This window comes from Lepisosteus oculatus, chromosome 20, assembly GCF_040954835.1.
Source record: "Lepisosteus oculatus isolate fLepOcu1 chromosome 20, fLepOcu1.hap2, whole genome shotgun sequence".
In the NCBI taxonomy this organism is placed as follows: domain Eukaryota; kingdom Metazoa; phylum Chordata; class Actinopteri; order Semionotiformes; family Lepisosteidae; genus Lepisosteus; species Lepisosteus oculatus.
In genome coordinates, this window is record NC_090715.1 from 4,235,524 (window position 1) to 4,248,747 (window position 13,224).

Sequence of the window (13,224 nt, forward strand, 5' to 3'; positions counted from 1 at the left end):
TTTTAGTTTGAAGAAAACATGTGTACAAATAACTGCTTAAAAGCGCATTACCTTTTTATATTTTAAGAACCAGAAGGATGACAGTATTGCTAGGATGAGCATAATTCACTTCAGTAATTCTAAGACATTTAATTTGTTAATATAATTGTACTGGAGAAGCTGTCACTGTTAATTTAAAGCCTCCCTAAACATACAGATGTTGTTTCCACAGCTGAGATGGACACACACCTCCACTTTCTTCCCCGGCTGGATTGTGCCTCTGTCAGTGATGCATCGGAAGGGCGAGTGCAGTTTGAACTCCTCAGAGTCCTCACACCTCCACAGGAAGGAGTAAGCCGAACTGGTGGGGTTCATTATACTGAAGACTCTGCAGGGGATTCATGCGATAATGGTGACTTACTAAACAAAATACCACCGGAGCTTAAAGGCATCAGCCAAAGTGAAAATATTTCTTCCTGCTGTTGTTACTAATGGGAATGAGACAGGCAGAGGTTTGCAAGCCCTGCTACAAAGGGAGTAAAGTACAAATGACCTAGAGCGTGAGACTGAGTGGGAGAAGGTGGTTTACTGTATTCCATATTATTTCAGTGTAGGTATTGTAACAGCACGAAGGGCATGATGCTTAGAGACAAGCTGAAATTGTCCACATCACAAGCAAAATCAACAGAGAACCGAGAGAATCTAACTGACAGCTGTTTTTATTTTCCTATTAGAATAATAACATTTAAAGAGTGTTAAAACTGCCCTCACCACAGGCTTACAATAAAAAGTTAAAGCAAAGTTAATGGTGTGCAGCTGAGGACTGTGCGGCTACCTGGAGGTGGTAGTTGTGATTCCCACAGAGGTGAACTCCAGGACCCTGGTGTTGGGGTCCAGGGTGGCCCTGGGAGGGGCGCCCTGGGGCCCCCGGAGCTCTGGGTTGCGCCGGCTGCTGCTGATATAATCTGAGTCCTCCAGGTCAAAGTGGCAGTAAGGCAAGAGGCTGCGGCCACTCACTGCCATCGTGGGGCCCTGTCCATCCTTCAGGTTTGGGATACTGAAAGAAAGCAGGCCAGCCGGCTCTCCCTGAGCCAGAGTCTTTTTGTGTTCTTGAATAAGGATAACATTGTTTGTTTTTGTGCTGCAGGTTTTGTATTTTTTGGGGGGCTCAAAAAACATATGTGGCAAAGTTGGGGCTCCACAAAGAATGGAGATGGTAGTTTTCGCGCCCTAGCCCTCCCTCTTGCTGACGACATTTTCCCCCCCACGAAGCCGCCTGAGTGCTGACCTGCAGACGAGCCGCCCCTCGCTCTCCGCCACCTCCAGAGGGGAGAACTTGATGCGGAAGGCCTGGCTGCTACCGGGGGCGATGGCTCCGGCGCTGGGCTCCACAGAGAAGGGAGGCACATCGGGATCCCCAGCCAGGAGGGATGACACTCTTTCCAGTGCGCTGGCAGGCCGGCTCCGTATACTACTGCTGAGGCGAGAGCCTGGGGTTTGAGTGGACGAGACACCTGGACACACAAAGTTAATCGACATTGTATTGGACTTTTTGCCTACTGTACACACACTTCTGGTCAATACAGTACATTGAAGGAAGAATGAAGAAATTATTGAATGACGCATGCGTGGTAATTACAGAATCTGTTCCTTCTTTCACCAAACTTCCCTTCGTAAACTAGGCCTGCGTTTTGCAGTTTGAGTTGGGACATGTGTCAGCATGCGTAGGCTGCAAAGGAACAGGTAAAGGTTTATTCCACGATGAAAGGAAAAGAAAAGAAAACAGACAACGTTTCAGCTGTGGAGCCTTCTTCAGGTGTGACAGGGGTGACACTTGAAGAAGGCTCCACAGCCGAAATGTGTCTCTTTTCTTTTCATTTCAGCATGGAATAAACCTTTACCTGTTCCTGTTAAAGTACTGTATATGATATTGGTTTAGCAGGGTGACATCCACGGTACAATAACAAATAATTTGACCAAAAGACAGACCTAAAAGTCAACCAAGCAAGAACCTGTGACTCCGATCATGACTCTTGTGTTCCTCCTAAATTATTATTTAATATACAGTACAGTAAGGCTTTATCAAAATGATTTAGTCCAACTGTTTTTCCCGGACATTTCTATCTATTGATTACCGTCTGAGTCTGTGTGTCTCTCAATGAAGCCAACACCTTTTCCACATCTCTCCATTAAGACCTGCCAGGAGAACTCCAGCTGTACATTGCCCTCATTTGTCATCTGTATCCTGGTACAGAGAAAGAAGGAGAGAGGATGAATCACCGCTAAGAGTTTAGTTTAAAAACTGCCATGCTTTATAATATCTTTCCAAGTCCAAGAATGACCACTAGCTAGCTTTGTCAGACGTGTCATACACTTCTTTACAGTGTAACTGACTGAGAAAGGTCTAACACTCACTCGAAGACTCTGGTCTGGAAAAGCAGAGTGTCTTTGAAGCGGATGGTCTCGGTTTTGCATTTGAACTGGGCGTAGTCACACACAGCACTGACTCTCAGCTCCAGTTCATGAGAGGAATTTTCTATAACAGCGTGGACCGGCTCAGGATCTGTCTCTATCACCTGCGGGATGGGGAGAGAAGGCGCACAGAGCAGCCATGGAAGGAAAAGATCAATAATTAGTAGATTACTGGTCCTAACCACTGCCCTAACTTTTCCATAAGCTTGTTTTGTATTATTTGAAATAAGCAAACTGCATATACCTGCAATGGAAAGTAAAAGTCAAAATGCCCTTATTGATGCTTTTCACATTATTGCAAATCTGCATATTAGTGCTTTAACATTATTCCTTTTCCTAAAGTACAAGGTCCTTCATCTAAATGTTGACCTGATGGACAGAATACAATGTTAATCACTTCACCTGAAATAAACTCCGCTGCACACAGGATCACCTATGATTACCTTTCTCCTGGCAGAATGTGGCAGAGCTGCTTGCCTTCCGACATCGACCCACTTCACAGTTCTCATCCTGTCGTCCCAGTCGGGCACCTGGTCCACTGGCTGCTGGAAGCCAATCCTGCACAGTTTACACTTCATCAGCCGAGCACTCAGGGCGACGGGCTGCTCAGAGTGGAAGGTCACAGTGATGTCTTTCGAGCAGCCAGCATGGAGGTGCCCAACCTGGAAGAGGAGAAGACGGAGTGAAGCAGAGCTTAACATACTTCACTAGGGCTTCCCAGAGTTGCATACAAACAAATGCAGGAACCCCCACAAAATGTACACAGGAATCCTGCATCAAGTCTAGGTGGATTTAAAAAAAATGAAGTAATGAACATAACATTTTGAAATTGTTGTGGAGGCTCCCATGCTGTTAATTAACCAATGTGTTTCTTTGTATGTGAATTAAAAGAAACTATCGATAAAAAAGTATGGGATCGCAGTTTTAATGTATTAGGGTTTCGGACCCTTGAGAGGTATGTACTGTAAGACAGCGGAAAAAATGCAGGGTTTCCTCTCAGCTGAATCACTGAGACACAGACAAACACTGTTACCCCCTGCTGCACCTTAGTTTCAGGTGAATTTTAAATATAATCTTTTAATCCAGCGCCTGCAAAAGATGTATAGGTCACAGCCATAATGGTAATCCTAGAGAAAAGTTCATTTCTCCATATTGTCCTGCAGGTTGATATGTTTTTTGAGGTATGGACAATATTGGTACCAGTGTTCGTGAAGGCCAGCTTGGTAAAGAAAAGTCATGCACGTTCTCTGAAATCTGGCATGTGTGCAGGTGGAACTCAAGAGTGATTTTCAGGATTATAAAAGGTCTGATGTAACAGTGAGGAGCCACTGTATATTGGGATTATGAGAAGTGCTTTAACTTTGGCTGGCAAAGACTCTTTAGACACACTGAAAAGAAATGTTTTACAGTACCTGTGGAGAGAACTTGAGCTGTGGGCTATCAAGAGGCCACTCAAACCGAAGAACGTCTGCACTGCTATGATTGGTCATGGTGAAGCTCTCCTGGTAGGCCCTCCCAACATGACAGTCCCCAAAATGGAGGATGTCTGAACGGTATACTGAAATATACAAGGGGCGTAATGATATACAGGTAGACCAAAATCTCTTAATACATGTGCTGCTCCCTTAGTTTGACCAGGCTTGCAGAATGGCAAAAAGATGTTCCTTCAAGCAGGTATTCCTATTCTGAACCTCCTAACACAGAAATGTAACTGCTGCCTTGTCCCCACCTTCTAGGTTGTCCTGGTCCAGCTGTGTGGCCTCAGTGCTGGCAGTGCTGTGGATGTTGTCCAAGGTGACCTGGTCCTGGTAGCCTTCTCCCAGCAGCTGCACCACTGTCTCCTCATACTGATTATCCACTACCAGGATGCGCACGGTAGCATCGTAACTCTGCACTGCTGCTGGGCTGAACACCACAGAAAACTCTGCCTGCTGTCCTGGAGTGAGGATCAGGGAGGCTGTGTGTGCTGCATGCCTCTCTACAGAAGGCATTCAGAAAGAAGAAAGGGATAGATTAACACAGTATAGAACTAGGGGACAGATTCTTTGGTACAGTATTTCTGTTGCTAATGCTCTTTCTACTGTCCTGCATCTTTCAGTTTCTGAATCAAAGAATACACATACACCTATGTCAGAGACCACTGAGTAGACATCCACAGTTCTGTCATCCAAAGAACTGATAAATCCACAGTTATTTCAGTTCAAGAAGCTGTGTGGGGTCACTGACAGGACTGCCTCCTACCTGACTGGCCTACGTAGCCGCAGCTGGTGTTGGGACCAGATTTTACAGTGAAGTCTCCCGTCTCATCCAGCAGGTCAATATTGATCTGTGAGCACAGACACATTGAACAGTGTGAACATCCGTGAAGTCAGCTTATGACGTGCAGCAGCTGGTGCTGAGACATGTGACATTCAAGTCCTGCCTTTTATCTTTGGGTTAAAATGTTTTTTGAAGTAAACTACATTTACTGATCAGTAAATGCTGGAAAGGTGTGCTGTTTGCAGTCTCTTCGCGTCCCTAGTGTGACTCACCTGTGCAGGGACACTGCTGTCATTCATCAGTAAGAGGGGAAGTTTCTGGGTGCGCCCCAGCAGGAGGCGTCGGAACAGGAGCAGTGGGCTCCCCCTGTGGTTCCTCAGCGTGGGCCGAAGCACGGACACCCGCGGCAGGTTCCCGTCCCCCGCAATGTCAAAGACCAGGGCCTTCGTCTTCACCATGGGGCTGGAACTGAAAAACGCCAGGAGATTCGCGTGGCTCATAAGGCTCGCACACCACACTGCTGTATTTCCTCATACATGCAATTGTGCTATACCTGACTGAAAGACAGATCAGCAGTGACGTGAAGCAGAACTCTGCCCAGTACAATACATGTGCTACAAACCATTTTTGCCCTCCTTGATCTAGGTTTTACATTTGAAGCTTATCTTCAGAATACCGTGAAGGTGACTCCTCTTCATCTTTGTAACATTGCTCGCATCTATTCATATCTCTCTGGTGCAGAAATGCTAATGCATGCTTTTGTCTTTTCCAGGATTGATTATTGTAACACCGTGTTTGCTGGTGTATACAAACATGTTTTTAATGAACTGCTGAGGGTTCAGAGTTTATTTATTCAAATTTTAACTAAAACTAAAATATATGAGCATATATCTCAGTTTTCGTTTCCTGATACTGACTCCCTGTACATTTCATGATATATTTCGAAATACTGATGGACACCATAAACTCTCTTTTAAGGGCTCAAATGGTTTGGCTACTGACAATTTTAATTTCCAAAATGATTTGGAATTTTAGATTTTGCAAGACAATAGTTTTTGAATATCTTTTCTGAACTTGAATATACTCACGTTTAATTTATGGCATTAATGTTTTATTGCCAAGTGTTATGATATGCTGTGGCATGCAAGCTACTGTATATAAAATAAAGATCATGATTTTTAATGGAACAAACAACTTCTTGTACCTTAACACGCCTTCCACTGAAGCCTCGAATACAGCCTGGTAGTTCTGCATGCTCTGAGGAGTAAATGTTGCCACTACAAAGGCATGGGAGTGACTGGGGACGCACAACTTCACAGGATCCACCTCGAATACATCGCTGATTCGGCCAGACACCTGAAACAGCAATCCTATGTGAATCTGATTTAAGAAGAATGCAGAAAACCTGGTATGTAAAATTTAAAAAATGCCTCCATCTTATGAATGTCATAATCCGTCATATGAATGCCAGCAATTCAGCTCCGGGGTACATGTTTTCTTCTGTGATGCTGATTACCAACCTCCATATAATAGTTATTAGCAATGTCTGTTGGATCCATAACGGCAGTGTGATAGATTGACTTGAAATAAACAAAACAGGGACAATAAAAGATAATCACACAGAACAAACACATTCTGTTCCCTACTATGCAGACTCACCTTGGCAGAAACGGGCCTCACTGCCAGACTCAGGTCGCAGGGCACTCTGCCTGTATTAATGATTTTGAAGCGTGCCTTGGCCTGGCGACCCACCAGCACATTGCAGAAGAGAAACTTGTTTTCATCCTCGATGTAGATCCCTGTGCAGTCAGAGATCTGCAGAAACTGGAACAGGCTGCTGTTTTTACAGATCCGGTGCTCCTCAAAGATGGAAGCTATGTCATTCACAACTATACCTTAGAGGTACAAAAAAAACAAACAATACGTAAGAAAAGTTAAAATACATACAGTACACCATACTGCTGTTGGAAGCTGTTTTGAGTGCTTACTAATTTTCTAACCATTACCTCATTGCATATATAGTCCACATCTAAAAGGTGAATAAAAATTGGAGGCATTAGTTTAACGGACTTAAAGGAATGCCCTGCACACCCTGCACAGAGTAAAAGAACGTATCCTTTTTAGTCTTGAACAGAGAAGACCACAAGGGGACCTCTAGTTCTGAAAGTCCTGAGAAGTCCTTGAGAAGGCAATTCTTCAGAATCAAAGACACAAACCAGAAGTTGTTAGTGGGAACTATGTGGAAGTACATTTAAAACTGAGAAAGAGAGACACATCTTTATCCAAAGGGTTAAATAGTCTCCATCAAGCTATCATGTCATGTGTCACAAGCTGATATGCTGGCTTCCTTGAGGAAATAGCCAGATGAGACCCTTGGATCAATTAACTACCAACTACCTGAAGACGTAGATGGGTTGAATGAACTCTTGTTTGTACCACTTCTTACTTTGCCATGTTTCTGTGTTCTTATCTTCAAAGCCAACACATACCTGGTATGCAGCCTTCTGCAACAAGTCTGTATGAGATGCCATTGGGCTGGTCGCTGGGGTCCCGGTCAGATATGTCAATAGCCAGGTACTCCTCACACTTGCCCACCTGGTCGGCCACACACTCCACAGTGATGATCTGGTGGGTACCGGGAGCCAGTGGTCCAAATCCAGGGGACACAGTGAACATCCCAGTGGAGAACCGAGCCTGGGAAAGCACAAACACAGGGCAGCAGGATTCAAATGAATGTAATTTTTAACAATTTTCTATTAACCATGTATGACATTGAGGCAGCTGGTGCTCACCTGGGAGATCACAGCTGCCATGATTTGTTGCTTTAATGGGTGGCAGCTTATTAAATGATGCCATGTCTGAATACTTCAGAAGCAAGAACTCTCTTCGCCACAGAGAGTCTGAAGAGAGTTCAGACAGGGCACTTAAACAGGGTGACTCACAGTTGCCAACCAATAAAACAACAACTTACAGCACCTGTGAGGTCTCACACAAGCACTAGCTGACCCAGAGACAACCTTTTCTGAAAGAGAAAACCAGAGGTCTAATGAATTACAAATTAAAGTAAAACACCACAGAAGTTTAGCAGTCCAGGCACTTGAGGTGTTGGAAGTAGCACAATATAAACGAGAGGAGTCTGTATCTATACGCAGAAGAACAGAAGGAATCCAGATGTAGAAAATTATTAGGTGTAGGTATTAGGTTTGAAACAATGTAAAATACATGAAAATGCATTCTTACTATTTTCAGTGATTGGCAAAAAAGCTGCAAATGAATTTCAGGAAGGCAAATGAATGTCAAATGCAAAGCAAGTGCAATTTCTTCTCCGAGGCATAGCCGACAGATGGCACTTACAGTACCCACCTGCACAGAGGTGCCCATTTCTTTCTGCACAGACTCACTGCGCCGCAGTTTGCCAACAGGAACTGACTTCCCTGAGCAAGACCCCTCCCGTGAACGGGCCCGCTTGACGGCAACAGCACTGTGCAGAGACGCCAGAACAACATTAATATTATGTACATGTGCGTTAACACCACCACCACAGCTCCACTCATCTTAATCTGCACTTTTCTACTGTGGGCTTAATTAAACAGATGCAGAAAGATATGGACACTTTAATTAGTTTGTCCCATGGGATACAGTATAGCATTGATATAAAAAGCTCCTCATCGTGGACATCATTTAAAGACTATTCTTATATTCTAGTCAGTTTGATTAGAAGCTCAATTTGTGTTTGAATCACTCAAGAACAGAGTACACTGTTCTGTTTGAAACAACATGATTTCTGTATTTAATTTCCAATTGCAGGAGAAGACAGATAATTTCTTTAGTCTTGTGCATGTGTGGCTTTACCAGAGATAAGTGGAAGCTGTGAAATGTTGTCTATATTTAGGTGCCTGACAGAACAGTGTGCCAAGAGAAAAGTTAAAATCCCTTTTCTGTTCTTGGCAATAGAAGACACAGATTAGTAACGCAGTATTGGATGCATAATTGAGTTTAGCTGGCTCTTACCCTTTTTTCTGGGTTGGAGGTGGCACATCTTTGGACATTCTGAAGATGGTGTATCTGAGCTCAAACTCTCCCTTGTTCTCAATGGTAAACGTACGGAGCTTGCGACTGCCGTAGACCAATGCACCAAAGTTGATATCGTTTGCGGGGCTTATACTATACTTGGTAAAAAGTGACTGTATGGACACTTTCACTGGGATGCTGGCTATGGTTTCTCCTCCTTCTGCAACATTGGGCTCAATCACCTATATACAGAGGCACAAGGAGGATTAATACATTTAGAAAGGCATATGTATCCTACGAGTTAAAAACTCGTAACCTTGGAAATAAATCTATGATTCCAACAATCTATCCTGCTTAACAACTCATGATGACAGACATTTTGAATCATTTGCACTTTACTGCATTAAAGTAAAGAGTAAAGTTCAAAAGTCTGAGCTGTAAACTAAACAGATTCAATCAGAATGGAGACTGGAGGCTAGAGTAGGTGTACCTGGCATCGCAGGATGGGCTTGTCCTTGATTGACACCTCCTTATTGGAGCGGAAGACTATCTGCACGGTGGTGGGCCTGTCACTGGGGTTCAGGGAGCCCTTCTGGGGGGTGATGGTGAAGAGCGAGGTGAGGTCAGGCATGTCTGGCTCTGTGGCCTCCAACACGAAACTGAAAGGGGGTGGAAGAACAGCGAGTTGACTTTGTCTCCCCTTTTCAGAAAACCAAGAATTAATACCAGAGCTCAGAAATGCCATCCGTTTTTCAGGACAGCTTTTCAGGAAAAAAGTGTTTTACTATTTCTTAGGAATAAGTTCTTGAGTATAGGAATTGTGATGGATGGCCAGAGTCCAGAGTCAACAGACAGTTTCAGAAAGACAGATTTGCAAACTACTTACTGAAATACAATCTCATATTTGCCCTTGTTCTTCAAATTCACAGACAGCTTGACTTCTTCTGACACTTTGATTAGCCCAAAGTCAAGACCTCCATCAGCACCTGAATAACAAGCAGTACAGGGTTACAGTTTACATCCCAGCTTCTGTCTGCCAGTGCACATAGCATCACTAAATCTCTCAGGTAGCTGTAAACTCAATCAATACAGTGGTGCAGTGTAAGAGTAAAACTGCTCTTGTATTTTTATTCATCTGAAAAGGTACTGTATATAAATCAGTATATACGAACTATCACACATATACTGTACTCTGTGCAGTTTTATAATTTGCAATATATATGTAAGGTATGGTACAGTATATAAAACAAAGGGTAAATCATTTAGAAAGCTTACAACAAAATATAGATGTTACAATAAACTTATTTATAGAGGTTAAATAAGCTTCCTTAATCAAACATTCAAGCATGGAATTGAACGTAAATACACTGTACACTGTGTGTATGAAAACATTACCTCTGGGAAAGCTCATATCAAGCGCTACATCGTAGGCCTCTGCGATGATCTGAATGTTCTCTGTGTGGACAATCCCCAGGATGTTCTCCACATCAGACACCTAGTGCCAACGATCAAGAGGAAACCGAGACAAATGAAGCAAATCATCAGAATGAAAGTCAAGGCAGACAAACAAGCTACCGCATTAAAAAATTTGAAGTTAAATTAAATTAAAAGTTTATAAAAAAATAAAAAGAACATTTGGAACAAGGATTTTTCAGAAATCCTTCAGATTTGCAGTCCTTTTCAAAATATTTTCCAAGAAATCATGATCATTTTCTTACAAATAAATTAGGAAATGTGTGCCTTTATATTACAAAAATGTAGATTATTATATCAAAGAAAATACTTTGGTTTATATTATGCTACTAATTGCTGGTCTCAGCTGCCACACTTTTCAGTCAATATCTACATACTCTGGGATTAATTATCACAGTTTTAAAGACTATTTCCGCTAGCCCTAGTCTAATTTTGTTTAGGTTATTAGTCTTATAAACTGGTTTAGTAGTGTGACCCAATAGGACGCACCATGGGAAAAGGAAACACAGTTTTCAGGTCCTGTCAGGGTATCAACGCAGCCCATCATACAGTACCTCCAGTCGGATGGCTCTCTTGAGGTTGACAGGCTTCATGGCCCTGAAGTGCATCTGCAGGGAGAACTCGGACTGCGGCTGGATGATGCCCTGGTCCTGTGAGACTGTGAACTCGTCCCCCAGCACCTCCAGCCCACTCAGCCTCCAGGCTACTGGCAACAGGGTGCTGTTCCTCAAGTACAGGCTCTTGGTGTCCTTCCTGAACAGGAGAGTGAGACAGGCAAGACTGTCAATATCACAAGGTTTAACCAGAGGAAGGCCTATTCCACTGTGGCTCTGTTGTTTAGCCCCGTGCCTGCGTTAACTGAGTTAATGCACCATTCTTCATCATCACCATCCTTGCCTTTGCTATCTCGGAAGGAAACAGACAATTTTTTAACAAGTGACCTTGAAAACTATGGTGAAACCAAGTGTTAGTAAGCATGATCCTTATCACCAACATCATCAAAGGACAGAAACTTGACCTGTGCAGCAGGATCTTGTCAAAGTGCAGTTGCTTGCGATCTATGTCCAGTTCTGGCCTGACCCCGCGGCAGGTGATTCTGAAGAGCACTGGTTCGGGGTTCTCTCTGACACAGCACACCACGCTGTCCTCGAAGACACCTGGGGAGGTGGGGTACGCCCACACTGTCAGCTCCTGACAAGCATATGGGAGCATTTGAGTTAAGCTTCACAGGGGACAATAACCGAGCGGGGTTTTCTATGCTTTTTGTGGTGATTCAGAATCTGCAATGTCATTTGTGAAAAGAGTGGTTTAAGGATAATAATGTAGCTGCTACAGTTAGATTTATGAAGTACGGTGCTCTCTTTCCACTCTCACTGACAGCCTACCTGTTTCTCATTTGGTCTGAGGGTCATGGAAGGAGGGTCCAGTAGAAAGGTGGTGGCCTTGGTGTCGTGCTGGAAGCAAAAGAAGACTTCGGCATCCAGGGGGGAATTGTTGTGCACAATCAGCTTCTCCGTGTTCTCAGGGTATTTCCGCTCTTTGTACCTACCAGAAAGACCGCAAGGTAGAGGGGTTAGGATAGACAAAGGCAAGAACAGAAAGAGGTGTTTCGGTCTTGTGCCACATGCAATTCTTAAAGATGTTTTAAACTAAATAATCGATTCTCCAAAACAAAAAAGTAGTTGGTCACTTACCATTAAAAGAGAACGCAATAAAAGTATTAAAAGACAACGAAATCAATATTCAATTTCAAGACAATCCCTAATTCCTAAAATGTAATTTTAAGAAGGTATTAACTTTCAGAAAATGTTTAAAAAACCCTCTCTGTGCTGATTTGAGGAATTACCTGTCCCTCGTTTTTCCACAAAGAAGAGGTCCAAACTCAAAGACCTGTGACTTGAAGATGTACGTTTTCTGCAATGTCTCACCCGGTTGCAGGGCCAGGGCCTTCTTACAGTGAGCGAACACCGTCCTGGAATGCAGACAGCAGAACAGGTCAATTTTGATGAACTGTATTTACTCTGTGAATCAACACCCCTTTTTTCACCAGATAACAAGAGAAAGATTACACTCTTGTTTTTGTTCTCCAATATAGGTTTCTAGGCTAGAAATTACATCTATTTGTAAGAATTTGTGTGTTAACCAAGAGGACAAATAATCATAATCGGGGCACTCTCACTTTTTGGGTAGTACCTTTTAAAAACCTGTTAGCAATATATTGAAGATCTAAGCCTTGGGGAAATATGGAATATGACTACAAAGCCATATTGGCAAAAGTCATACTATAGACTGGTATTTTCTGAAACTGGAAGAGATGCTCTAATTTAGTATGTACAGTAGCAAGCAAACAATCTAGATGAGCTGAAAGGCCTCTTATTTGCTACGTCATGTTTTTTTGGTACAGTGAGACTCTTATTGACTGGATTCTGCCCGTTCTCTGCCTTCAGATCAGATGCCTATTACTCAGAGTTCATGTGGCACAAACAAGTAAAAACTGTGTCATTTCTGTGCAGCCAACAGGAGCTAGCACAATGCTTCATTTCAGTACAAAGAGCTAGGATCAGCTACATACTGTATGCATTTGAACCAGAAGCCTTCCAGCGACATAAATACCCTGCACTTTGTACTTTGTTTCCCAAAATTCCAGACAGAAAACAGAAAAGAAAAAAGAATGTGAATAGCATCCTACACCTCTATTTTGAATAGAATTCCAATGTACATGTACAGTACATGTGGCAACAAACTCTTCTACTCTGCACAATATGAATTGTAATAAATCTGCCTCATGAACCTTAAAACTTAAAAGTACAACAATGCTAATTAAGGTGAAAGGAGGGAGAAAACAAAATGGAACCTGATGCAAAACCAAAAGGGCTGATTAAGAGGAAGATTTGAAGATCCTGAAGTGGGAGTGAACAGTTGGAGATGTTGCAGACAGACTTGATCCCTGAGGAATCTAAGTAGATTCAGGGTAAGAGGACAGTGCTATAAATACAAGCAGTGGACATTCAGACAATGAAGACAGCTGAC

At 43.0% G+C, this 13,224-nt stretch overlaps 1 protein-coding gene across 4 annotated transcripts in view; it reads right to left on the reverse strand.

The window, feature by feature from the left end:
* Positions 1-13,224, reverse strand: part of hydin (HYDIN axonemal central pair apparatus protein) — a 91,486-nt gene that overhangs the window by 10,273 nt on the left and 67,989 nt on the right. For all 4 annotated transcript variants that reach the window (XM_015368617.2, XM_015368618.2, XM_015368619.2 and 1 more), the window contains exons 50-71: positions 12,041-12,166; positions 11,580-11,739; positions 11,213-11,385; positions 10,749-10,947; positions 10,117-10,216; positions 9,608-9,707; positions 9,212-9,380; positions 8,722-8,963; positions 8,074-8,191; positions 7,200-7,404; positions 6,370-6,605; positions 5,915-6,066; positions 4,983-5,178; positions 4,693-4,777; positions 4,181-4,429; positions 3,864-4,009; positions 2,895-3,113; positions 2,395-2,555; positions 2,115-2,224; positions 1,268-1,493; positions 815-1,036; positions 229-367 (exon numbers count right to left, since the gene is read on the reverse strand). In XM_015368617.2, coding sequence (XP_015224103.2) covers positions 229-367; positions 815-1,036; positions 1,268-1,493; positions 2,115-2,224; positions 2,395-2,555; positions 2,895-3,113; positions 3,864-4,009; positions 4,181-4,429; positions 4,693-4,777; positions 4,983-5,178; positions 5,915-6,066; positions 6,370-6,605; positions 7,200-7,404; positions 8,074-8,191; positions 8,722-8,963; positions 9,212-9,380; positions 9,608-9,707; positions 10,117-10,216; positions 10,749-10,947; positions 11,213-11,385; positions 11,580-11,739; positions 12,041-12,166 — 3,733 coding nt within the window. The remainder of the gene's footprint in view (positions 1-228; positions 368-814; positions 1,037-1,267; positions 1,494-2,114; positions 2,225-2,394; positions 2,556-2,894; positions 3,114-3,863; positions 4,010-4,180; positions 4,430-4,692; positions 4,778-4,982; positions 5,179-5,914; positions 6,067-6,369; positions 6,606-7,199; positions 7,405-8,073; positions 8,192-8,721; positions 8,964-9,211; positions 9,381-9,607; positions 9,708-10,116; positions 10,217-10,748; positions 10,948-11,212; positions 11,386-11,579; positions 11,740-12,040; positions 12,167-13,224) is intronic.